Raw genomic sequence first — 27,730 nt, forward strand, 5'->3', positions numbered from 1 at the left:
CCTGCTTATATGTAGTCACTCATTCTTACAGCAACCTTCTGGCCATTTTCTTCAGACAGTTTTCGGTTACTACCCTCCTCACCTCTCCCTTAGAGGATGAGGCAGTGCTAATGCTACATAAGGCTGTAAGGAAAGCTGAGACCCAGTCTGGGGGGCGTAACTAGGAAACCTGCAGAAAAGGGAATTATTGCTGGGCGACCACACTGGTCATTGCAGCCAGTTGAGAAGACTCATGACAAGCAGTTCACAATGTTTATAGAAATTGTATGCAGAAATGGAGAGAGAGAGAGAGAGAGAGCGAGAGAAAGTGAGCGAGAGAGAGAGAGCACATGTGTGCTTGGGAGCACTCTGCACCTCACAGAGTAAGGACAGGGCCCACATTAGAAATGAGTGCAGAAAGCAGCCTGATCCAGCAGAAAGCAGGCCTGGGCATGGAGAGGTCTTCGCCCTGCTTTGCTCTGGGCCAGCTGCACAAAGGATATTCATTACTTGGATGACACTTCACCTCATTTTCCCTCGGTTTTTAAATCTTGGAAAGAAAGGAGTTGACCTACATGAGCAGTCATGTTCTTTCTAGAGCAGGTAAGATGCTGATTAGTCAGTTCTAGGCGTACTCATGTCAGAGAGACATACGCTCCACTCTGATGCCAGGGGAGCACGTGCAGAGGGAACAAGGATGAAATCGAGCAAATAGCTGGGCCATCCAAAGAGCCAGGTTGGGATCACCTGGTCTTTCCGTCTGAGCTCCTCTTTTCCTTCAAGAGAGATCTGTGTCTAGTTTTCTTTGAATAATAATGAAGAACACAGCCAAGACGTCCTTCCCCTTCTCCTCCTTTGATGCTGAACATTTTAATGGAATATCAAGTTAAGCTATATACCAAGGTTTTAAAAAATTAAACTACATTTCACTTGATCTTAGCCAAAAGGCTGAGAAATGATTAAACTATATTTTATACACAATTTTATGATTAAACAAAAGCCTATGAAATCTCAGGTCATCTCAGCTCACACCGTCTTTGCTTGGTTTTGTTTAGTAGACTTGTTGCTAAACGGCGAATACAAGCCATGTGCAGAGAAACCACAGTGGGCATGAAGATATTTCCCAAGCATCAAGGATAGCTTTGTGAGGTATGAGGGATTCTTGAATTTCCAGACACACAAAGGATATTCATTACTTGGATGACAACACCTTATAGGGCAGATGGCTCCTCAAAAAAATCTCTGAAAGTCACAAACTAGTTTTCAAGCACAAAATGTGTCTCAAACCCAGCTTCACAGGCATCAAGTAAGAATTTAAGTCAGATACAGACTTAGCAGAAAAAAAAAGTGTCAGGATAAAAATGGACTGTAGGTTGAGCAGGATTGAAAGGACCAGTAAATAGGGGGCATGTGTTTGATCAGCCTATGCTACGTTGAGGGGAAGCTTGGTAGAAATAGTAGATATAGGAAGAAGAGTCCTTAGTTTGAGGCCAACTACGCGTGTGATTGATTCCTCAGTTTTCTGATCTAAAAGAGGGATAATACCTGCTTTGCGGAGTTAAAAGATGAAAGCTAATACAGGTAAAATATTTACTACATGTTAGGCACATTGTTTAAAATGTTACACAATGTTATCTTTTTGAATTAAGTGTCTTAGGCTAGAAAAGCCTATATTAAATGAGGGAAAGGTTAAAACCAATGTACGCCATTCAATTCCATGTGATAACTATTTCTTCATCTTTACTATGGACCACGCATATCTGTTGATAAAAACACAAATAAGGGGGCTTACATTTCTATCTTGGAAACACACAATATCAATAGGCAAAGAGACAAAAGAAAAGACATTTCCTCTGAGGGGTGGAGGTCCAGAATGGAATCTACGTAGGATTCTCCTGATACTGCTGGAATACATTGGGTAGGAGGATGCGAGGGCTCTACTGTTGGGGAAGTCCTTCTGTCAATTTGGTTCTGTATTCTCTGTGATTCAACAACGTCAAAGTGATCATTAAAACCAATGATGAAAAAACGCATGACATCTTTCAAGACCTATTATCTCTTCAACAATATTAATGACTAAAGTGCCTCAAGTTCAGGAGGTTGCAAATGGGATGACTCAAAAGGGAGTGAGAATGTCAACAAAGGACATGACCCATGATCCCCTGCTGGGCTTATCACTGGTCACAGCACATTGAGGGGAGGGCATAGGCAAAAGACCTCTAGAACCAGGCACAGCCCAGGGAGGATGGGATGGAATGATGTTTGCTTGGCTGCTAGCTTGCCCACAGAGAATGGCAGCTTTTGATTTTATTTCACCTGAATAAAGGAAATTTCACCACAAAGAGGGTTGACTTGTGTTCTCCCAAAACATACGTTTAAGTCCTAAACCCTGGGTATATGATTATGACCTTATTTGAAAACAGGGTCTTTGTAGGTGTGATCAAGTTAAGACGAGGTCATACTGGTTTAGGATGACTGGTGTTTTTAACAGAAGAGGGAATTTGGATACACACTTGGAAGATAAATGGACGAATGTGAAGATGGAGGCAGAAGTTGGAGTGATTTATCTACGAGACAGGGAATGTCAAGGATTGCTGACAACCTCCACGAACTGGGGAGGGGCAGGAGAAAGACTGTCCTTGAGAGCCTTCAGCATATACCAACTCTGCCCACACCTTGGTTTTGGACGTCTGTTCTCCAGGACTGTGGAAGAATAAATTCTTGTTGTTTAGAACACCTGTTTTATGATAATTTGCTATGGCAGCACTAGGAAACTCATTCACATCATTAAATGAAAAACGATCTCTATCATTAGCAATATTGACACCAAAAATTATATACAGGGATGGTAATGATCTTAGTTTCCCAGTTATTAATAACACATTGAATAATTGTGTATGATTGTATTTTGGATACTTACATAAGAATTGTTTGTTTACCTATTTTTCTCCAGTCACCATCTTCTCTCTCTCTTTCTCTTTTATTTAGATTTTTAGGAGTTTTACAATGGATGTTCTTGTTGCGGCAAACACCAAATTTTGCTTTGATCTTTTCCGCAAGATAAGCAAAGATGATTATCATAAAAATGTCTTTTTTTGTCCTCTGAGCCTCTCGGCTTCCCTGGCTATGGTCCGTTTCGGAGCTAGAAATGCCAGCGCTCGTCAGATCGACAAAGTACGTACTCCTTAAGGTGCTGCACATGGCCCTGAACTCCAGGTCTGCACTCAAGGTCAGATGGCTCGGTGCTCACCGCACCCTGAGCTTGCTCGGAGCCTGCACCTGCCTCTGAGCCCTCCTATGTATTCCCCACACTTTGCTTTCTCTTCAATCCTGCCATTTTGCAGGGTTCAGTGCAACTTCCCACCTCCTTTGTGGGTTTCCCCATCCTCACCAGTCTGACAGTTTTTCTCATTGGTCTGCCCTCTCCATCTCTGTGTGCACAGCTGTCACTCTTTCTCATCATGATTGAGACAAATACTGGTAGGAACATTATTCGTATGTGTTTTATCTCACTCAGTTCATTAGATTATTAAGCTCAGACTTGTATCCAGTAGCTGAAGATCTTGCTGTCCTCTGCGGTTCTTCTCTTTCTCTCTCACTTTAAATTGTATTTATCAGTCAATTGTGTTGTCTTTTCTTTCAAAATACATCCAGGATTCACTCTCTTCGCAGAGTCTCCCTGAGGGCTGAACTTCCACCATCTTTTCTAACCTGGACACTGTGAAACCTCCTGATGGATTTTCTTGCTCCTCCCATGGACAGCTAGTTTTTAACATGGCAGCTTGAAATCCCTTTAAAACCTGAGTCCGATCCTGTTTCTCTTTTGCTCAAAACCCCAGACTTCTCATTGCACTTATCACAGAAGAACAAGTGCTTACCCTGGCCCAGGAAGATCTGAGGAGGGGAATCCCAGATAATCCCTGTGACTCCACGTCTCTCCCACCCCTTGCACCTGTCACACTGCTCTCCCCCTTTCTCAGGGAAGCCGTGCCTGTCCTGTTTTGGGGCCTTTGCTCTGGCTGCCTTTGCCTGAGATCTCTTCCTTCAGATAACTGATCTCACTTTCTCCTTCAAGACTTCGGTCAAGGTTTACTTCTGACCTCCTGATCTAGGACTGCATCTTGGATACCAGTCCAGAAGAGATCCCTGCTACTTTTCCCTGCGGGTCATGTTCCACTGTCTAACATACTGCAGATGATGACTACCCCGTTTCCCCAAAAATAAGACAGTGTCTTATTTTAAGGTGTGCTCCCAAAGATGCACTAGGTCTTATTTTCAGGGGATGTCTTATCTTTCCTGTAAGTAGGTCTTATTTTGGGAGGATGTCTTATTTTCGGGGAAGCAGGGTAATAACTTTGTGTATTGCTTTTTGTGTGTCTCCTTCACTAGAATATAATCTCTGGGAGGGCGGGGATCTTTATCCTAGAACAATGCTTGGCTTAGAGTAGGCGCCCAATAAACTTTTGTAGAATGAATGAATGAAGGTAGTAACAACTCTCAAGTAAACTATGAGCTCCTGAGGTTGGACTTACACTTCTTGGATTTAGCACATAGCACAAGAATTATGTGTAAGTAAGGCTGTTGCCCTTGAATATGGAAAAGTCGAATTTATGGATTAAGGAAGAAAGTGTTTGGGGGGTAATTCTACATTGGTCATCTACTTGAATTGGGTACATTATTTTTTTTTATGCCATTAGAAAACTTAGCTTTAGAGTGTGGTTTGCATGGTCTGGTCAAGTTTCAGATGTTCCGTCTCCAGGCACCTTGAGGGTCATCTGCCAACAAAGTAGGTCTGAACAGTGCAGTACGTGGCACCTGCCTCCTACCTCTCTCTAAGACTCTGGACAACTTGTCTTTGCTATTCTGCTCCTTTGATTGATGCAAACCTCTAGAACAGTGCTGTCCAACACAAATCTAATGGGAGCCACATAGTAATTTAAAAAATCTTGGTAACCACATTAATCAGATGAGGCTAATTTTAGTAATACATTTTAATTAGCCCAATACATACAAAATACTATCATATCAATTGGTAATCACTATAAGAATTTTAAAGAGACATTTTACATTCTTTGCTTTCCATACTATCTTTAAGATCTCGTGTGTACTTTGTGTTTGCATTGGATTTAGACTGGCCATCAATTTAATATAAAGAGTTCAGTAGCTACACAGGCCTCAAGGAGACCTCTATATTCTTTTAGTTTGGGTGTAGTTATTCACAAATGCAGTTTGGGGTAGGATTCGATGACTTCCTCTCCATTCCTCCTCTCTATCCAAGGACAAAAGCATCCACTTTCCTTCACACTATCTTTAATTGTTTTGTTTGACATATAATCATTGTCGCATTATAAAAACGTTCCTGGAACTATTTGGATTCCTGCTGTCCAGACTGTCAGAATGACCCTATCCCGTTATCACACAGGTACTGCACTTCCATGACATTTATCAGAGTGAAAGCAAAGAACCTGACCCCTGCCTGAAAAGCAACAAACAAGAAACTCAGGCTGACAATTCTCTGCAAGGGGAGAAGAAATCAACAGAGTCTCCGAATCAGCAGGTGAGCCACAGTGAACCCCTGTCCCTCCTTCTTACAACCTGCTCATTCTGGCTGTACCGTATTTGGTGATGGACTTTTATTCCCAAACATTATGTCCTGGCTGCCATCAGCAGCAATAACCTCTGGTGACCTGCATTTCCTGAGTGTGTGACTTGTCTGTCCTTGTCTGTGAGCCAGTTTCCTAACAGTAGAATCTACTATTTTCTGTTCATGATAAAGAAACTTATACCTTTAATAATAAAGCCCCTTTACTCACCTGCTCCTATAGGCCACAGGTTGAAGACAAAGGGCAGTAAGGGGTAGGGTCAGTTGCCAAAGTCTTACACTCTCCTTCCACCTCTGCCTGTTCTCATTCAAACTGAAATCTGTACCAATAACTTTTACTGGCTGTTTGGTACTGGGGGGAGCAGGAAAGCTATGCCCCAGGTGGTACAGCTCCTACCTTAGAAAGGTGAAGAGGAGATGGAGAGATGATTGTCTTTCATATGCCTTTTTGAATACAGAGAAAACTAGGGTTCACCCTTCTAAAATACAGGGTGCTTTGCTGAGTCCCCAGATGTATTTTTCCTGTATGATACTGATCCTGGAGGTGGGAGCCAAGATCTCCCACCAGGACCACTTCTCATCTTTATTCCTCTTTTCTTCTCAGCTCGCTCCCTTACCTGGTAAGGGCGAGAAATGACACTTTACCAAGCAGCCCTATCTTGCCTCTGTACAAAATACCCATCCTTTAGTTAGCTCTTCTGATAGCTAGCTCTTAGATAGCTCTTCTGATAGACAAGCGAAAGGCCACATTTTGTTTCTTCTTTTGTTAGGCTGGGACCTCAAAGGACGAGAGTACACTGCTCAGCTGCTACTTCGGGAAGCTTCTCTGCAAATTGGACAGGGCCAAAACCAATTGTACCTTGAGCATTGCCAATAGGCTTTATGGGGAGCAGGAATTCCCCATCCATCCGGTGAGTTGCAGACACTGGTGATTAAAGTTACCACAGAGCAGATGATTTAAAAACAAGTGAGTATCTGGATTACTCACCTGCTGCCTAGAACACAAAGCCCACTGACAGGGTGACTTGCTGGGGACCTGCGGGATGTCCAGGACCCACTTCTTTCAGTCCCCTAATTTGGTTTCCCTTCTCCATGTTTTCAACTTGAGCAGCTTATGAGGTCTGTGCAGAGTGGAATGAAGTGGGTGAGAAAGAGTCTTATGAGGGACAGCGTTGGGACATATGGGAGCTGGTGACGGCCTTTTTTCTTGACTTTCTTTCCTATGTCAAGGTGTCTGGTACATGTACTTTGAACATCCCCTACCTGTTGGCTGCCTCTGGGGCACTTCTCTAGAATCACCTTTTCTGTCAGTGAAATTGTGCTTACTGTGCTTTTTCTGAGTAGAGTGCTGTAGCAGGAGACCGGCTTTTGCTATTTAGAGCAAAAGTCACAGGATTTGTCTCTGTGGCTAAATAGCTTTATACCTGGATCCAGATGTGTCTCCGTCTAGGCTCCAGCTTCCCCTCTAATCCCCGGAAGAGTCACACACTAGGCAATAAGCATAAGCTTGACCAATGGCCTCAGCACTGCTGTTTAGGGCTGGAGAGTCAGGGACAGGGATAGCCTACTTCTGACCAAAATCAGTGTGTTCTCTTAAAATAAAAATTAGATTTCTCTACTGTGCTTTTCGCCCCCCCAGCCAGATTTTTTATTTAATTTTGACCATTTGTAAGTAAATCATTCTGTGGCATTAATTACATTCACAACGTTGTGTAACCATCACCCTATTTCCGCAACTTTTCATCACTCCAAATGAAAACTCTGCAACCATGAAGCAAGGTTTTAGTTCCTAAAAACAGAAGTGTTTTACCTCTCAGGTGATATTTCCTGTGGTGCCTCCACAAATGGATTGTTCAAATAAAATGATATCTGGTGGGAAAGGCACATGCCATTGTAACTCCAGAAGCACGGTGAGTACAAGGTCTATATTCTGAATTGTCAACACAAAGGCGGAAATGTTTCTGGCTAAATTAAGACAGAGAATAGATAGAAACTGATATGCCTATTCCGCCAACATTCAATGATCTGGCTCATCTGTTTCAGGAGGCTTCTCAAGACCGTCTCACTCTTAACTTATTACTATCACGACGTGAATTTATTGCCCTATTTCCCCTCATCCCAATTGAACAGGAATATACAGATGGTGTGATTCAGTTTTACCACACAACATTTGAAAGTGTCGATTTCCAGAAAAACCCTGAAAAGTCCAGACAAGAGATTAACTACTGGGTTGAATCTCAATCTCAAGGTAAGAGAGATCGAACACATTGTAACTGGTGTTCTTTTCTTTTAAATGAAGAAACAGGAAGCCCAGTTTTTCAGATTGCTAGTGTTTTGGGGCCAGAGGTTTACATATGCAGACTCTGGTTAACGTGTGATTTGACCAGCATCAGGCGGTTAAAATGCTTAAATATTACTGTTGCTTATTATGGCTCCTTTGGTTTGTTGTCTTATTGGCCTTCTGTGGAGAAGAAGGGTGGGGACCAGCCCCAGTTGGTGCTGGTGCTCCAGGGAGGGCTTGGAGAGTGTTCCTTCCACCCCTGCAGAGGTGAGTTTGAAGAGCAGAATAGAGTCTTCCCTGTTGACTCAAGGGTTAGTGACCTGAAGGGGCAAGTTGCGCTGCTGGACACAAATTAGGGCATTTTTCAATTTGCCATTGTGCAGCTGGGTAAGAATTTTGGATGCAATGAAAAGTGTGGAGCACATGAGTGTGAAGGTGGTACGTTGCTTCCCCTGCTTTCAGAATAAGACCATGACCAGGCATCAACACAGTTCTGAGGGACTGGTGGCCTGGGGACAATATCTGGCTGACTTTCATTTGTCTCTAGCACGGATGCCACTTTCTGCCACTCTCTTCCTGTTGGTGTCTTCCTCTCTCTGTCTCCACCCTCCTCGCACTGACTTAGGGCCGGGATGCCCTTGTCTGTCCACTCCTTGGAAGAAGTCCCCAAATTCCTACATTATCTGTTCTTCCTTCTTCCACATTTCACAACAATTCCCACCCCTTCAAGCCTCTACTCAGGTGTCAAGAGGAAAACAGCTCACCAAAGGTCTTCTTAAGGCCTGAGTATGTAGCTTCTCCTTAGTGAGTTAAGAGCATAAGAGCATTTTAAGTGCAGATGATGTTCACACACAATGTTTTGTGGGGTTGAAGGAGAACTCTTTTTCTTCTTCTTCTTTTTTTCCTTTTTTGAGACAGAGCCTTAAGCTGTTGCCCTGGGTAGAGTGCTGTGGCATCACAGCTCACAGCAACCTCAAACTCTTGGGCTTAAGAGATTCTCTTGCCTCAGCCTCCCAAGTAGTTGGGACTACAGGTGCTGGCCACCACACCCGGCTATTTTTCGGTTGCAATTGTCATTATTGTTTTAGCTGGCTGGGGCCAGGCTGGAACCCACCAGCCTTGGTGTATGTGGCTGGCACTGTAACCACTGAGCTATGGGCACTGAACCAGGAGAGCTCTTCTTGATGTGGAAGGGGCTTTTCTTCTTAAGACCTCAGCAGGCACTGAAGTCACTGGTGATTTGGTACTTTGAGGTGGAAAATGGCTCACTCTGAAGGTGGACTATTGCCTTCCCCCACGGGGCTTTTCTGGTCAGCCTGGAGCTGTGTTACTGTTAGACAGACGGGTTACTGAGACTGCAGAGGCTCCAGCCTGGGTCTGGTTACTCACTGCACAGAAAGCCAATCGCCGAAACAATGAGGATTTCTAGGGAAGAAAGGAATTTTTATATGAATAACGTCAGCCATGTGATAAGGAAGGTAGCCTTAAATTCCTCTCCCCACTAATGGGGATGGCAAGGGGCTTTTTATAGGGTTAAGAGCATGGCAGCCTGCATCCAAGTAGTTGTGCTGGAAGCAACTCAGGCAGGCGGTTTCATTTGCAGGTTACAACTGAGTGAGGGACGGTGGGTCTTGGCATCAGGATGTCTGCAGCAGGGACCTTAGAATCTCTACTCTTGCAGAAAGTTTGCTGTTTCTGGGAAACAACCTAAAAGATCAAGTAGTTAATTAAATGTCACAGGGTTCATGTTGTCAAGCCCAGCTGGCCTGGGGATGCAAAGCATTAAGAAGGCTACATGGAACATGTGCCTGGGGCATCCTGTGTTTGGTCAGGGGGCTGGTTGCAGAAAGAGCTCCACAGCAAAGTCCTGAGTTGGAGGCCTGGGTACTCATCCTGGCCCATCCTGCTGCTGCTTGGCTGTGTGGCCTCACCTCCTACTAGGTGCAGTTTATTCTTCTGGACAGAGGGATAAGAAGACTTCCTTCTCATGGTTTATGTGGGATGGAACGAGACAAGGCATGTGAAAGTTCTGATAAAACAAATTTTGTCACATAGTTTAGTCCATTTATATGTACTTTTGTTTATATGTTGGCATATATACTATTCTATCATGTGTACTTGAGACAGGAAGTTTATGCCATAGTTCTTTTCTCAAAGATATTATTAACATATAGTCAGGTGACAGGATCTGTAATTTGAAAGACAAACCACAGTATAATATGTCTAAGGACAAGTTTCAATCACAAATGATAAAAAGAATCGAAGGAAAGTCCCTCTGTTTCAGGGCTTGAGTCAGATCCCCCCAGGGTGGAGTGAGAGTGTTCCTCCTCTCCCTTCACCCCAACACTTACCTCCACTTCCCCCAACCTAGGAGTATCAGGTGCATAATCTTCTTGGGTTAGTTCTTGGATTAGATGCTTTTTAGCTCGGGGGCTGTTAAAATGCACTAAAGAAAACCTGTCTACATCAATACTTGGGATACAACTCATACTGAGGACATTCTCTGGGACTTTTTTTTAGGTAAAATCAAGGACCTCTTCAGCAAGGACACTATCAATGACACCACTGTGCTGGTTCTGGTGAATGCCGTTTACTTTAAGCCCAAATGGGAAAATTATTTTGACTCTGAAAACACAGTCGATGCACTTTTCTCTCTAAATGAGGTACTGTGTTCCAACTCATGGTCTTCCAGCTATGTAACTTGTAATTTCTACAGGGAGTAAACTTAGCTCTCTTAATTACAGTTTACACTTGGAATAAGAACATTTTGCTATGCATAAAAGTCAGCACGTGAAGTTCATTGGACATTTTTGTGCCAAATGCCTACCACACTGCACATTTCTACATTCATTATTCAATTACTTCCACTTAGAATTTGAAGGGGGAAAATGCAAAGGCTAAATTAGTTAAGTGAATTTGTGATTAGGATTCACTTCTGTGAGGCTTAGAATGGGAGGAAAAGATAAGAGTTAGCTTATCGCCTGGGACAAATTTTCTCTCGAAGGTTAAAGATCCTCAGCTGCAGACTGATGACCCCTCACCTTCCACCTGCAAGTTACTGTGGGGTTTAAGGCACCTGGGGGGTGCCTTTCCTCTGTAGGATGGGTATGGAGCTGGTGCTATTATTTAATGTGCAGATGATTATTGTTTGACCAGGGCTCACATTGGTGCTGGGGTGGGTTCATCCAGGTGTGAGAAGATAGGGGTAGGGGTAGAGATGGTGGTGGGGGCAAGAGGCAGGTGGCCCAGGCATTGGAGAGGGTCAACTGGCTGTGGGAGCTGCTTGGATAGAAAGCCTGTCAGCAGTAGTTTTGCTGAACAATTGATTAAAAACACAGAGAGAGAAAATATTGGCACCATATGGCAGACAGATCAGAGGGCAAACTCTCTCAGGTCCGTCACTGGTATGGCTCAGGGTTTCTGGTGCAGAACATTCCAATCTTACAGTAGCTGGGCTCTCAGGAGAGTTGGGGCCATGTGATGGTGCTTCCCATGGCAGTCCCGTGACTCCCTACCTTGTCTTCTGCAGAATGAAAAGAAGAATGTAAAGATGATGACTCACACAGGTCTACATAAGCTTGCCTTCTTAGAGGAGCTGATTGCACAGATCCTTGAGATGAGATATTCCAAGGGGGAGCTCAGCATGCTCATCCTGCTGCCATCTTACTCGGATGACAACTTGAAGGGTCTGGAAGAGGCAAGTCTTCATTTCCAAGTCTCTATAAAACATTCAGTTATATAGATCTTTGGAGAAGAACACCATCGACCATCTGCGCTGAGGAAGCGTGGTACCTTTGCTATCAGAGATAGCAAAGAATATATAAGGACCAGAATTAAATAAGATATTTATTCCTCATTTGTTTAGACTAAAGAACAAATGCCAAAAAGATTAGAATCAACATTTCCTCTCTACTCTCATAGTTCTCTGCAACCATTTTTCCAAACCAAGGGATCTGGGTTCTGAGCAACTTGAAAATTACTAAAAATAAAATAGCTTTTCCTTCCCCCTGAATATCCTGATTTCTGGTTATGTACTCAGACTATTTTTCTGTCACTCAGTTAAAGACCCTTAGCTGGATCTTGTTTGGGGGTGCATGTACCTTGACAGAAATGTGGATATTAACAGTGGAATAGATTGATTGTGAGGTGAGAATTGATGAAGCCTGGAGAAGTTCAGTTGCATGTTATCCAATGGGGTAAAGAGATAGAGATAGCGGGAGAAAGAAAGTGAAAGAAATACCTATATAGGGCAGTGCCTGTTGCTCAGTGGGTAGGGCGTAGGCCCCATATACCAAGGGTGGTGGGTTTGAACCCGGCCCTTGCCAAACTGCAACAAAAAAATAGCCGGGCGTTGTGGCAGGCGCCTGTAGTCCCAGCTATTTGGGAGGCTGAGGCAAGAGAATCGCCTAAGCCCAGGAGTTGAAGGTTGATGTGAGCTGTGATGGCACAGCACTCTACAGAGGGTGATAAAGTGAGACTCTGTCCCTTAAAAAAAAAAAAAAAAGAAATACCTATATAGCAGCTATAGTAGTTACATCAATAACAATCATCGTTCAGAATTTACTATAGGCCTGCACTGTGTTAACTGCTTTACATACATCATTTTCTTAATCCTTGGAAGTGCCTAATAGTATTACCTCTGTTTTCTAGAAGAGGAAATCTAACTTCAGAATGTTAGGACGTGGCCAAGGCACCCAACTATTCAAGTGAACTTTGCTGGGCTTTGAACATTTGTCTGTCAAACACCTAAGAGTGCTGGAACTCAAATTGTTCCATAACTTCTTTTAAAGAGGAGAGATGTTTACTTGGAAGAGTTTTAAATGGAATCAGGCTATTCCGAGGCCCAGAGAAAAGCTGTGAAGGTTGTCATTTACAGCTGAAACACTCAGGCACCTTAAAGTAATCGGGGCATTTATTGCAGGCTCAAAATATGACCCTAAATATTATTTCCTTTCTCTTATAGCTGGAAAGGAAGATCACCCATGAAAAAATAGTGGCCTGGAGCAACTCAGAAAACATGTCCGAAAAAATGGTAGCTGTCTCCCTCCCCCTGTTCACCCTGGAAGATAGCTACGATCTCAATTCTGTTCTGGAAGACATGGGAATTGTTGATATCTTTGATGAAACAAAGGCTGATCTTACTGGAATTTCTCCAACTCCCAATTTGTGTTTGTCAAAAATTGTTCATAAGACCTTTTTAGAGGTAGATGAGAATGGCACACAGGCAGCTGCAGCCAGTGGGGCTGTCGGCCAGGGAAAGTCAGCGCCATCTTTGGTGGAATTTAATGCCAACCACCCTTTTCTCTTTTTCGTCAGACACAACAAAACCCAAACAATTCTTTTCTATGGCAGGGTATGTTCTCCTTGAAAGGGGCATACTCTCTACTACTTGGGGGCTGGAAGAAAATAGCAATTCACTCTTCCCCTGACATAACATGGGCATTTTTTGCCAAAATTTAAAGCTGATCTGTGCAGTCCCCTGCTCCCTTTCTCCGGCCATCAGCTGGTGCTTGTCCTGACCTTTCTCTTACTCTGTAGCTACTGCTTTCCATCCAAGTGTGTTGGTATTGAAGGGTGCTTGCTTCCTCCCTAATCTTCCCCCACCCTAAACTTTCAAGCGTATAAATTCACCTTCTTGTGACCTGAAGGTCAACACAGTTAAGGATGGTTTTGGTTTTATTTGTTACTTACCTCCTTGAGAAGGAAGCCTGCAAGTTCAGGTCATTAACCCATTCTGAAAGATGATAAACACAGAACAACTTCGATGGGTGGTAAGAGAAAATGTTTGCCTGGATGGTGTTTTGGAAACCCAGCTCTATCTTTAGGGTGGTTGTAATCATGGCCATCACTGAGGAAGGTACTCTGCCTCTGCCTCTGAGGCCCTGTGAGGTCTTTGCACTTGGAAGAAAGTAGGGCTTGAGTGTGTATAAGCAATAGATAAAAGATATGTAATCCCCTAACCAGCACTCATTTTGCACAGAGCAGGAGAATGACATTTGGATTTAGAGGAGATCGGTCTCAGTTTTCCTTTTTGAGTCCCCTAGGGCCCCATCATTGAGCATTTCCCTCTGTCTTTTCTTCACCCCCTTCTTCAAACAATCCCCGTCTATGGCTCGTTACTCCAATATACCAGGTGGAGAGAGCAGGGCTGCCATTCTGGTGGACTGCAGGGCTCCTTGTTCTGCCTCTTCTGCCCTCTGCACCTATGTGTCCTCCCAGAGGCCTCATGCCTGGCCCCTTTGTAAGAGCAAACCTGGACAGCCATGATGCACTTGGAAACACCTGTCAGTCTGCTGAAGTCTGATGCCTGAGTGTTTCCACTCCTAGAGTCAGGACTGGTGTTCTCTGCTAGTGCAGGCTGAGTTCTTGATTGTTGCCTTAGCTGAGTGCTCTGGAATGACCACAACATGTATAACTCAAGTCTCTTCTGAGTCAGTCTCTTTTCCATGGAAGTGAATTTCTGGTCTTGGTTGTGGCCCAGTTTTCCAGCTCCGCCTTTGACTCTCCTCCTAACTGCTACGGTGTGGCTATAGCAGTGTTTGTAAAAGGGGACAGGTTAACTGCAGCTGCTCTGATGCTGGCCTCCTCCCCCTGTTCTCTCCTACCCTACTGATTTCTTTGTATTGTGACAGACAAGTTCTACCTTCCTCCTGCAGCCTTCTCATTGTTGAAACTCATATACAGTATAAAAAAGTTTTCACTGGTAATGTGAGCAGTTTAGTCAGTTCTTTCCCCAGAATGCATGTCTCTTGGGTCAAATTTATCTCAGATAATCAAAAACTTAGTGTCTCCCAGGGTTCCTTTGGGGGCTGATGTTTACAGGGCTCATTTCGTTCTTGACTGGGCATCACGATGCTGAGCTGGGTGACCATGACCTGTATGTTGGTCTGCACTGTCTGGCATTTCTTTTTTCATTTTTATTGGGATTTCTCAGAGTTTGAGGCATGACAGGGAAAACGTACCTGTTTGCAATAGGGAGAAAGAGTAAGATTCTTAAATCTTTATGTAAATCAGTAAACATATTCTTTACTAACCTTTGATCAGAATGTTTCTTCTTAGCGAATAAAGCACTTTTGTTATTAGCTAAAAAGCATATAATGCATTGCCAAGTGACTTTTTTTAGTGATATAACTGACTTTACAACTTTCACCCAAAGATATAAAAATACATATTTCATGAAACTAACAATTCCTCTCAGTTACCCAGGAAAAATATATTTGCCCCAGTAATAATTTCTCCCAACTTTCCATGATAATTTCATATCAAGACAGATAAAAAGATAAAAACTCACAGCAATGATAAAACCTAAGAGTGACAGCAAACCAATCCTCAGAATATGAAAAAAATTTCCGCTGCCTCCAGGTTAATGGGTCTGGACAGGGAGGCACAGTGGAGGGCTCACCTGTGCCCCAGTCTGCCTTGGTTCCTCCCACTACTTACTGCCTTCTTCTGAATTCAGAGACACAAGACCTCTGCCAACCGAAATTCTGGACATCCATCTCTCCTGTACTCATTCCTTTCTCCCCAACTTCACTCCTTTCTCCCCAACTCTGTATTTCTTATCAGTTTTTTTATGCAGCCATTTGAAGACTGAGTAAAACTCTGCAATTGACTTACGAGGAAAGATGAGGACAGGCATTGGCTCTTTCCATCCTAGGCAGTTTAGTCATCCCAAGTGAAATATTTTTGGTGGTACCAAGAACAGGAAATCCTTGGTAGCAGGGATTGTAGCTTCTACCCTACATCTACCCTATCAATTCAGAGTGTCACAGAGCCAGGCCATACAGGTAGGACAGGATTCTTCCCTAGCCCAGCAGCGCTATAATTAATGGAAGCCCACAAGGCACTAGGAATTATGCTCAAAATTGGGAGCTCTTGATTTGTCACTTTTCATGGCGGCAAGACTGACGTTGCAATATGGCAGCCAGAGCCCGAAAGAACACACAAGTCAGGAAGCTGCTATGATTGCTAGAAAACCCACCAGAGCATGAAAATCACCAGGAGAATAAAATCCTTTTTTTTTCCAGTTCAAGATTCCCTCCATCCAGCAATGTTAATAGGTAGAACAAATAAGGCAATGTAGATTCAAACCAACCAGTTGCTTTGTGCTGACTGAGAACCTTGGCTGTACAGCCCCCACAGTCTAGAAGTTCACAGACTGCGTGTTTTGCTGTATTTCAGCCCGAGTCCTCCTGGTTTCATGTGATGTCTGAGGAATACTCTCCCTCAAACTCATGCCCAGTATTTTCCTTGAGCTGGAGCAGGCCAGATCATATGTTGCTTCATCTTTAATTGCTGTTTACTTCTTTTTCATGTGTGGTATATGAAAAAATTAGAATGCCATTAACCTCAAGCAGGGGTCCAAATGGGGCAGCAGGAGGAGGAAGCTCGTGCAGTGGACTCAGTGACTGCTTTGCTCCGCCATTGGATGCCAGCTCTGAACATGTGCTTAAGCCACATCACTCATCCTATGTTCTTAGTTTCCCATATCCATTTTCTTGTCCTTCTCTTTTTTACTCAAAGAAATCCCAATCTTTCCTTTTAACTTAATAAAAATAATGCAATATTTTGAACATACATACCTCTTGTGAATGAACTCCATATACTTAATATTTGATTTATAAATCCCCATATTGTAATAATAGATTTTCCCTTTAAATAATATTATCCATCATGTGCAGCAAAGTTTTAGCTTCAGGTGGGTGAAAAGGATTTAAAAGCAACCAGATGCACAACAGCAGTGCTGACAAAATTCACATATCCTTTCTTGACACACATAAATTCTGGATAGATCATTCTATGTTCAAAACTAAATAAATGGGAAAAATACAGGATTGTTAAACAATATTAAGTGCTGAATAAGAAAAACTACAGAGAGACAGAGAAAGAGTTTATAACATGATATATGGCAAGATGTGAAGAAAATTCTAGAACCTTTCTAGTCCTTATCTTAAACATTGTTATTGTTATTAATTCCATACAAGGTTTATGCACCACTTGTATACTTTCCTGAAAGTACAGTCTACCCTTCCTACCACTAAATTGCCAAGGCAGGCTGTGGTAAACCTCAAAACAGTATTCAGACACAGTCTAATGAGGGGTCTCAAATGCAATGATAAGCCTATGACCTAAGCCTACCAAATGTTTGAAGAAAATAACCACATGAAAGAAGGATGTAAACCTTAACAGAATTAATAGAGCAAACAAGAGATTTTTAAACACATGTAAACATTATAATTAATAACATCTATAAAAATAAGAAAAAGGATTTATTAAAAGATCAACTTAGAGTTCCTGGAAGTAAACTTAATTATTACAACAGTTTAGTAAGTAGACTGAATACTAGAATGAGTGCAGCTAAGTAAGTGGAAGATAGAGCTATGGAATTCTACAAAACATAGGACAAAATGATAAGAAATTGAAAATACTTGAATGGTGGGATCACACCCACGGTGCATAATGGAAGGGTACATGTCTGATCTATTAAGTATAGAGTGTAAATGTCTTAACACAGTAATTAAGTAAACGAGATGAGGTATATATTAACCAGTGTGATGTAAACGCTCCTAATTCTATATAAAATCATCACATTGTACCCCATAAATGCATTAATGTATATGTGACCTATGTGTTTATGATTTGATAAAAAAAAGATAAACAAAAGGAAAAAAATGTTGAGTCATCCAAGGTAGTTTAAGTAGTTTCAATGTTCATTAATGGGCACTTCAGGAGAATGAACAGAGAAAATTGAGAGGAGGAAATACTCAAAGAAATAAGAAAAGAAAAATGTATAGAGTTGAAAAAAGGTCATGTATCTTCAGATTGAAAGGGCCCATTGAGAACCCACGTTCAACCGTGAGGGCAGAATACATCAACAAAGACTCTAAATCTTAAAGTTAAGACAAACTTTAACCTAAAAGAATATCTACAAGTTCTACTCCAAAAGAACTTAAAAAATGAACTGGATAAGAAAATAGGGAATATGGACAGCAGTGATGCAAAAAAGAAGAGTAAATCACAATTTAAGATTAAATTAGAGTTGTTAATTACACATCAAGATTCAGATGATTTCATATTGAGAGGTAGAAATGGTTGGCTTAAGATGTGAAGAAGGAGTTAAAGCAACAGAGGAAGGAAAGAAATAAAACTTCTGCGGTTTTTGTTGTCTTTCGGGAAGTGGTGGGAAAAATAGTTTAACCTTAGATATTAATAGAAAATTATCTCTAATATTTGTGTTAAACCTGAGGATGACCAGTTGAAGAATCGAGACAGGAAGTATGACTTCCAAAACTTTAAGATATAAGAAAATGAAAAACACTTGGTCAAGTCAAAGAACTGTGAAAAAGAAACAAAAAAGAATCAAGAAAGCATGGCATATACAAAACAAAACAAAGTGTTGAAAAAGTACAAGTAAGACTGGCTCCAAGAAATGTGGATATGTTGAATTGGCCAGTCAAAAGCCGTACCACATTAAAAACACAGAGAGCCATTTGTAGAGAATTTATAGGAGACAAAATTTAAAACAGCAACGATAGGAAGATTAAAATGATGATGGGGGAAAAGAGATACTAGAGAAATTAACTTGAGGAAGGCAAAAATAATAACAGAAAATCAGAAAAATCCAGTCAAAGTCCCAAACAATAATAGGAACAAAGATAAATATTTCACTTTGGTAAAAGATGCCATATACCAAAATTTAAAAAATACAATCTGATAGTATAGTTTCAAAATACAAGGAGGTGCAAAGAAAAGAAATTGAAACATCTACAACAATGGTGAATAAATTTAATATACCTTTCCTAGATGCCAATAATTCAGGTACAAAAACTACCTTGAGGAAAAAATGAAAGCTTTTGATTCATTTATTAGAAAACAGAAAATAATGAAAATGCATAAATTGTTTTACCCCAAGAAGTTTGAAAAGAGAACAACATGCTTCACAAATCCAAATAAAGGTGAAAATAATAAAGGCAGAAATATAAAAAGTGGAAGACAAAAGTTTAAAAAGAAGAATGGGAAGTATGACTAAAAAATGATGTTGCTGGCAAGCAACTGAAGAAGAAGAAGAGGCGTATCCACAAGGTAAATTCCTCGGAGTCAAACTGCTGAGCCAAAGTACAATTGCGTATGTAATTTTGTTAGCTATTGCTAAATTCAGATTATAAAGATTACACCATAGCACTCCCATTAGCAACATATATAGGTTCCTATTTCCTGACAAGCACACCCACAGAATGTTGTAAAGTCTTTGGATTTTTGCCAAAATGATGGATTAAAAAATAATAGATGAATAGATATTTAATTGAATTTGTCTTGTTTTGAATGAATTTGAGCATGTGATCGTATGTAAAGTCATTTGTATATCTTCTCCAGCATAATTCCTATTTTTTGGACCATATTTATTTTTCTTCCTGGTTTTAGGGAGGTCTTTATGTGTTAGGAAGATTTGCTTTCTGGATTAGAATTAGCAAAACTCTTTTTTCAGTTTATCATTTCGCTTTGACTTCACTTATTTTATCTATATTTTTAATTTTCCTAAGCCAAATTTACCAGTTTTTCTTTTGTTACTTTCAGGTTATATATTTTTCAAATATTTACTTATTTATTTATTTTTGAGATGGTCTTGCTCTGGACCATCACTTGGACTAGAGTGCAGTGATGTGGTCATAGCTCACTGCAGCCTTGAAGTCCTGTGCTTAAGCAATCCTCCCCGCTAAGCCCCTGAGTAGCTTAGACTGCAGGTGGTTGCATACACGTGTAGTCCCAGGCTAATTAAAAAAATTTTTGGAGAGGCAAGGGTCTCACTGTTTGCCCAGCCTGGTATTGAACTCCTAGGCTCAAGTGATCCTTCTTTCTTGGCCTCTGAGTTCTGAGATTGTAGGTGTGAGCCACTGCATTGATGCTTCCAGGTTTTAAATCAGGCTTTGTCTTCTCCCAGGTTTATTGGAATTTATCCATGTTTTCGTCTTTAAGTTGGATGGTTTCATTTCCAAAATTTTAGATCTCTGATTTAATTGGAATTTATTATGGTGTCTGAGGTAAAATATAGGTTCTATTTTTATCTTATTCCAAATGACTTGATTCATTCCCCTTCTCTCTCTTTTCCTCTTCTTTCTTCTCTCTCTGGAGAGGTCAAAGTCTAACATGTACTTCAGGGTCAATGTTCCTGGTGCACTGTGGGCCATTTCAGCACATAGATTCAGCATTCTTTTCATTTTTGAAATGCTTTGCTGAATTATAGCTTTAATATCATTTCTACTTCACTTTTTTTTTTTGTATTTTAGAGATGATCATTCAACCTTGAACAAATGAGTTAGAGAAGCTGACCCCTTGCACAGTTGAAATCCACACATAACTTTTGACTCCCTCCAGAACCTTACTACTAATGGCCTACCATTGACTGGAAACCTTGCTGATAGCATCAACAGCTAATGAACACATATTTTGTACATTATAGATTGTATTGCATACTATACTCTTACAATAAAGTGAGTTAGAGAAAAGAAGGTGCTGTAAAGAAAACAATAGGAAGAGACATGTGAAAAGTTCTTCATTCTTTTCACTTCATATTAGGTGTCCTGCCGGCTGCATGCAGATTATGTGAAGACTATTTTGCCTATCTGTGGTGGCAGGTATATCATGAAAATTATGCACAGACCTTTGGCTCAGTAGACTTCCTTTGTGTTTGTGTATTTAATATGTGGCCATAGACAACTCTTCTTCTTCCCACGTGGCACAGAGAAGCCAAAATGTTGGACACCCCTCAGGAGGAGAAGGAAGAGGAGGGATTGGTTTAGAGGTGGCAGAGATGGAAGAAAATCCACATATTCGTGAACCTGCAAAGTTCAAACCCATGTTGTTCAAGGGTCAACTGTACAGTTACATATATTTTAGATTTTTTTTGTCTAATTCTGTTTCTAGCTTTCTCTTTTATCCTTTTAGTCTTTCCTTTATTTTGTTTCTGTTCTCTATGCTCCGCATAGTACTTTCTGCTGTAGGCAGCTTGTTAACTATTCTTATTTTTGAGATGATTTGTTATTTCTGCAATTTCTTTCCTGAGTTCAGACAGATCTCTTTACACGTCTCTCTCTTTGCTGCTGTTGTTTTGTTAGTTATATTTATTCTGAGTTCTTGAAAATATGATTTATAGCATTCTTTATGTTCACGATTGTTTTTCAAATGATATTTAATCCATAAAACAGTGTTATGTTGTAGCTTTTTTTCCCCTTCATGGTTGATTTCTTCCGCAGTAGTTTCATCAGCTGAAAAGTTTTGATTCTCACTGTTTTCTTCTTCTAGTAGTTTTGCATATTTGTTGGGTACCTTTTCCTGTTCGTACCAACGAGTTGGTGCCATACTCTGGTTTCTTGGTTCAAGAGTGCCCTCTACTGTTGACAACAGGTAAGTGCCGTTTTTGAAAGAAATTGGGGACTTGGTGCTATGCTTGTTGATCTGAGTTGTATGTGCAGAAATTAGAAATCAGGTGGCTTTCATTATATTTAAGAACAGAGATTTTATGATTTTCTAGAAAATCCATCAAATAAGATGACGGTTTACAAAAATAAAACGTTCTTCTAGATGGTCTGCTAGACATCTAAAAAAGGTTTTCTTACCCACCAGCAATTAACTATTTATAAACAATGCTTCGTTTAATGCATAACACTTAATTATATCTGAGAGTACCTTATTTATTCGTTGCATGCATCTCCCCAATACAATGTGAATTTAAATGGAGAAAGGACCTTTAACACTGTATTTGTTGCTGTACCTCATACCTAAAGCAATAACTGATGCATAAAAAATATTTTTGTAAATAAATGAATGGAAAAACTAAAGACCCTTTTCATAATAACAAAACTATAAAATACCTATAAGTAAGTCAAACAAGAATTTTTGTGACGAATAACACAAATGTGGAAATATTAAAATAGAAACATATAGCCTGATGTATTATCACAGCAGGAACACCCATGCAACCCCTACCCAGACAAAGAAATAGTGTTATTATCACTCCAAAATACCCACTTGTGTTGCTTTTCGTCTTCTTCAAAATATAACCAGTATACTGACTTGCTGCAGGGTAGTTTAATTTTGCCTACTTTTGAACTTTGTATGAATAGAATCACACAATATGTATTCTTCTACATTTGGATTTTTGGTTCAATATCGTTAGTGAAACTCATCCCCTTTGTGGTTTACAGCTCTAGTTCATCATTGCCATTACTGTGTAGCATTTTACTGTGTGAACATGTTATTTACACATTCTGCTGTTGACATATCTTTGGGTTTTCAGTATTTGGCTATTTTAAATAATTCTGCTATAAACATTCTTGTATGTGTGTGTTGGTGCCCATGGGCAAATATTTGTGTTGGTGTATACCCAAGCTGGATTTGTGGTCGTGGATCATATATATATGCAACTTTGATAGAATCTTCTGATTAATGAGACCTTTAAAATTTTACATAGTCCAACTTGTTAATCTTTACTATTATGAAAATGCTTTAGTGTGCTCTATGTAGCTCTACAATCCAATTATAATAGAAATTTGTGAATGGTGTTAGGTAGAATTAAAGACACCCTTTTTCCCCATCATAGGTATTCAATGAACTTAGTGTAATTTATTAAAGACAGCTCTTCTTCTTCCTATGTGGCACTGAGAGCCAAGAGTTTGGACACCACTCAGGAGGAGAAAGAAGAGGAGGGATTGGTTTAGAGGTGGCAGAGATAAGTTAAAAAACAAAACAAAACAAAACAAAACAAAACTTCCTCTTTGCCCACTGCTGTGCAACAATGCTTAAAAAAAAAAAATAAAGTGCGCGCATACACATCAAAACTTTTCTGGGCCTCTGGTCTGGCCTATCCTTTGCCAAAGCCATACCAACAATCATTCAATTCATTATTTAAGAAGTCTTGAGTAGGTCTTACTTCCTCTTTCTCCATCAAAAGTGTTTTGGCTATTCCTGGCCCTTTGTTATTTCCTACAAATTTGGTATCAGCTTGCCAATTTTGAAAAATGAACTCCCTGGGATTTTGATTGAGATTGCAGAGTTCAATTTTGAGAAAATTGATATCGTTACAATACTGAGCCTTCAAAATCATAAATAAAATATATCCCTCCATTTACTTTGTTTTCTTTTTATAATTTTTAAAGAACTTTATTCAAATTAGTATGAGGGTACAATATTTAGGTTACATTGTTCTCATTTCCAGGGTTCCATTTGTAGAAGAGCCCCTCATCCAGCGGCCGTGTTATACACACTCACAACGTGCACATTAGGTGAGATCCCGTCTCATGCCCTCCCTCCTTCTGCCATAATCCTTGCACCTACCCCCTCCCGCTTCCCTCTACCCCCGAACTGGACTATAATAATGTCTTATTGTTCTTAGGAACATGTAATTATTTATATATTGATTTCATATTAGTAAGGAGTACATTGGATTTTCATTTTTCCATTCTTACCTTACTTTACTAAGAAGACTGTATTTCAACTTCATCCAGCTAAATGTAAAAGATGCAAAGTCTCCATTTTTTTAATGGCTGAATAATATTCCATTGTACAAATATACCACTGATTGTTGATCCATTCATAGGTTGATGGGCACTTAGGTTGCTTCCATGACTTGGCAATTATGAATTGAGCCACAATAAACATTATAGTGCAAATGTCTTTGTGGTAAAATGATTTATGTTCTTCTGGGTAGATACCTAATAATGGGATTGCAGGGTCAAATGGAAGGTCTACTTTTAGATCTTTGAGGAGTCTCAATACTTCTCTCCAAAAGGGCTGTGTTAGTTTACAACCCTACCAGCAGTGTAGAAGTATTCCCTTCTCTTCACATCCATGCCAGCATCTGGTGTTTTGGGACTTTGTGATGTGCGCTCATCTTGCTGGGTTTAGGTGCTATCTTAGAGTGGTTTTGGTTTGCATTTCTCTGATGATTAAAGACGATGAGAATTTTTTCATTTGTTTGTTGGCCCCATTCATCTGTCATCCTTGGAGAAATTTCTGTTCAAATCTCTTGCCCACTTACAGAAAGGGTTGTTTGCACTTTTCTTATTTAATTTGAGTTCTCTGTACATTCTAGTTATCAGATCTTTGTTAGATTCATAACATGCAAAAATCTTCTCCCATTCTGAGGGCTGTCTGTTTGCTCTGTTTGTGGTACTCTTAGCTGTGCAAAAGGTTTTTAGCTTGATCAAGTCCCAGTTATTTATTTTTGAAGTTGCTGCAATTGCCAGGGGAATCTTCCTCATAAAATTTTTTTCCCAGGGCAATATCTTCAAGTGTTTTCCTCACTCTCTCTTCTAGAATTTTTATTGTTTCATGTCTTAAATTTAAATCTTTTATCCAATGAGAATCAATTTTTGTCTATGGTGAGAGATGCGGGTCCAGTTTCAGTCTTCTGCATGTGGATAACCATGAGAAGCATCTCCCAGCACCATCTGTTAAATAAGGATTCTTTTCCCCCATTGCATGTTTTTTATTAGGTTTATCAAAGATTAGATAATGATGTGTGGGTGGGTTTATCTCTAGATTCTCTATTCTATTCCACAGATCTGTGTCTCTATTTTTGTGCCAGTACTATGCTGTTTTGATCACAATAGCCTTGTAATATAACCTAAAGTCTGGCAATGTGAGGCCTCCAGATTTGTTTTTTATTTCTAAGAACTGTATTTGCTAGTTGGGTTTTTTTCTGGTTCTGTATCAATCAAACTACTATTTTTTGCAAGATCGTTAAAGTATGACTTTGGTGCTTTGGTGGGGATTGCATTAAATCTATAGATTGCTTTGGGTAGTATGGACATTTTAACAATGTTGATTCTTCCTAGCCATGAGCATGATATGTTCTTCAATTTGTTGACATTTTCTGCTATTTCCTTTCTCAAACTTTCATAATTCTCTTTATAGAGATCTTTCACATCTTTCGTTAGATGTATTCCCAGGTATTTAATATTCTTTGGTGCTATTGCAAAAGAAATAGAGCAATGGTTCTCAACCTTCCTGATACTGCGACCCTTTAAAACAGTTCATCGTGTTGTGATGACCCCCCCAACCATAAAATTATTTTCATTGTAATTTTGTGGTTGGGGGTCACCACAACACAAGGAACTATTAAAGGGTGGCGACATTAGGAAGGTTGAGAACCACTGGAATAGAGTCTTTGGTTTTGTTCTCAGCTTGACAATTTCTGGCATATACGAAGGTTACTGATTTGTGGGTATTGATTTTGTAACCTGAGATGCTGCTATATTCCTTAGTCACTTCTAAGAGCTTAGTAATTGAGTCCCTGGAGTTTTCCAGGTATAAGATCATGCCATCTGTGAAGAGGGAGAGTTTGACCTCTTCTGCCCCCATTTACTTAGTTTTCTTAATTTCTCTAAATTACATTTAATCTTTTTCTATATGTAGGGTTATAAATCTTTCATATTACTAGGTATGTGATGTTTTTTTATTATAGTAGAACCTCCATAATTGATTACCTCCCTATATTGACCACCTTCTTAAGTCGACCTGATTTTCATAGACTGGACATGTACCACATGTCCATATCAGTACAGTAGGCCTAGTTCCTTAGGTTGACCACCTCTGTATGTGGACCAGTTTGTTACAGACACTTGGGTGGTCAACTTCCAGAGTTTTTTAATTGACAGATAAAATTTTGTGTACTTACCATGTATAACATGATGTTTTGAAAATTATAAACATTGTGCAATGGCTAAATATCTAATTAACATATGAATTACCTTGCCTAGTTTTCTGATGCTCTTCTAAATCATATATGTATTTTAAAAGTTTCTAACTGTATGTTGCTAGTATATTAAAAATACTGGATTTTTGATACTGACATTTGCATTCAGCAATCTTGCTAAACTCGATTTCTAAATTTTATAATGTATGTCTCAGTTCCTTTGTACACAGTAATTTTATTTTTTCTTTCAAACCCTTTTACCTTTTAAATAATAAACGAATTAATCAATTAAATAATTGCCTTATTGTACTTGCCAAGGTCTCTGGTTCAATATCGAATGGAAGATGTAATAGCGAGCATGTCTGTTTTGTCTTACCCAAGAATTGTAAGGAAAATTTTGAAAGGACAAATAGCAAGGGGCTTGGGCTATATATTAAAATGCTTCTGTCTTAGGTTGGGTAACCTAGAAGCTGAGAGAAAGATAGAGGTTTCTGTTCAGGTAATTTTTGTATGTGTATGTGGGGGTTGGGGTAGGTGCTTCTTTGAAAGAAGCAGGCAGGGAGAGAAAAGTTTTGATGAATCGTGTGGTTTCTGAAGATTGGCTTCAGTCTGATCACATAAGGGAGGCCTGGAGCAGAGATTACCCTATAAAGTCCATCCTATCTGTCTCAAGAGGGCTGTCCTTTCATACACTTGTGCCAGTGAGTCATGTTTGGGGTGTGCCCTGGTTGGTAGGTGGAGTGCCCAGGCAGGTGACTCCCATTTGGTTGACAATAACTTGCCTAAGAGAAGGGCATCAGTGAATTACAAGCCAAGACAGCAACCAGGGATGAATACACTGCTGGTAAATAGAATCTGTTCGGGACACCAGCAACACCCACTGCATCATAGGTTAAGAAAAGAAAAATGGTACAAGTCAGTGTCAGTGACAGACATGGAGAGGTTTTACCACAACATGGGATGGAGCAGGCAGAAACTTCAGTTTCCACTCCTCACTTATAAGCACAGGAACCCCTTTATGATTATTGACCATCAACATATTTCCTATCTTTGAGGCAGTTTTGATACTGAGACTGATAAGATATTATAGAAGAATAGGTTCTTCTCCAATGATTGGAGGTTTTGAAAACACTGAAAATTAGGTTTCAAGAGAATATGGATGAGAAGCTCTCACCAGATGGAAGTATTTTGGTGTTTAGACATTTACAATAGGAGAAGTCTCTGGTGATGACAACAGTCAATATGTGACCATGAGAGTGGGCTACTGTAGAGGAAAGAAAGGGACAGTCAGGGAAATGAGAGGCACAGTGCATGTGAATGGTGAGGGTGTTGGTGTAGCAGTTGGTGTGGACAGCAAGATCCTGTGCAGAGCACCAGAGCAGCCTGTGGTGGGGACAAGGGCAGCCCAGCTTGACAGGGCAAGTCGCCCAAGGGGACTTTTGAGGGTGACTGAAGGAAGAAATGTTTGGAAGAAGTGAAATTAGGAGGAAAAGCAGGATTTGTGACCATTCTGCCTTATCCCAAGACATGAGTAGTTGTTCCCAGAGAAGGGTGTGGGGTAGAAATCCTCAGGGGACACCAGGGGTCCTTGTGAGAACCGGGTGGCAGAGAAACAGCTTAAGGACAAAGCAGAGGACCTATGGAAATGGCTGGGCAGTACAACAGGAAGTCTTGGAGCCACAGAGAAAGAAATTAGTGGGCAACAACTGATAAGGATATCCAAATATAGATCATTACTGCCTGAACAAAGATTTTATGCCATTTAGAGAAACTGACACTTTCATTTTATTGGTATGCAGAGTTATCTCCGTAACTAAGTGTTAATTCTTTCTAAATCTTCCTCAATTTGTGTTTCTTGGTGACCATTAAAAGGCAAAATCAATTAAATACTGCTTTGAGTTTGCTTACACAGCATTAATCAAAAATTTGTCTTTGTTGAGAAAAGCAAATTTTTAGCACCGAGACTGGTGTACACCAGAGACTTTGAGTCTGTGTCCCTAAGGAGGTGTTTCTCCAGTTGGGACTCACTTGCCTGAGAAAGGGCAGCACAGTGAGGGCAGAGCAAAGGTGCCTTTTTGGGAGCTGCAGCTCAGTCACATGGCAAAGCTTCAGGCTGTCTGTTGAGCATCAAAGCTGAGAGTAATCCAAGGGCTGCTGCTTTTAATGAACTAGTAGG

At 40.4% G+C, this 27,730-nt stretch overlaps 1 protein-coding gene across 2 annotated transcripts; it reads left to right on the plus strand.

Moving 5' to 3' along the window:
• Positions 1 to 2,985: 2,985 nt before the first annotated feature.
• SERPINB12 (serpin family B member 12) lies at positions 2,986 to 13,230 on the plus strand. 2 transcript variants are annotated; one of them, XM_053571971.1, is made up of 7 exons: positions 2,986 to 3,153; positions 5,402 to 5,536; positions 6,352 to 6,492; positions 7,712 to 7,829; positions 10,383 to 10,525; positions 11,392 to 11,559; positions 12,826 to 13,230. In XM_053571971.1, the coding sequence occupies exons 1-7, from the start codon at positions 2,986 to 2,988 to the stop codon at positions 13,228 to 13,230; spliced, it is 1,278 nt and encodes a 425-aa protein (XP_053427946.1). The 2 variants fall into 2 exon arrangements, with proteins under 2 accessions (XP_053427946.1, XP_053427947.1); XM_053571972.1 differs by having other exon boundaries at positions 5,402 to 5,482.
• The last annotated feature ends 14,500 nt before the right edge of the window (positions 13,231 to 27,730 follow it).

This window comes from Nycticebus coucang, chromosome 19, assembly GCF_027406575.1.
Source record: "Nycticebus coucang isolate mNycCou1 chromosome 19, mNycCou1.pri, whole genome shotgun sequence".
NCBI classification, from domain to species: domain Eukaryota; kingdom Metazoa; phylum Chordata; class Mammalia; order Primates; family Lorisidae; genus Nycticebus; species Nycticebus coucang.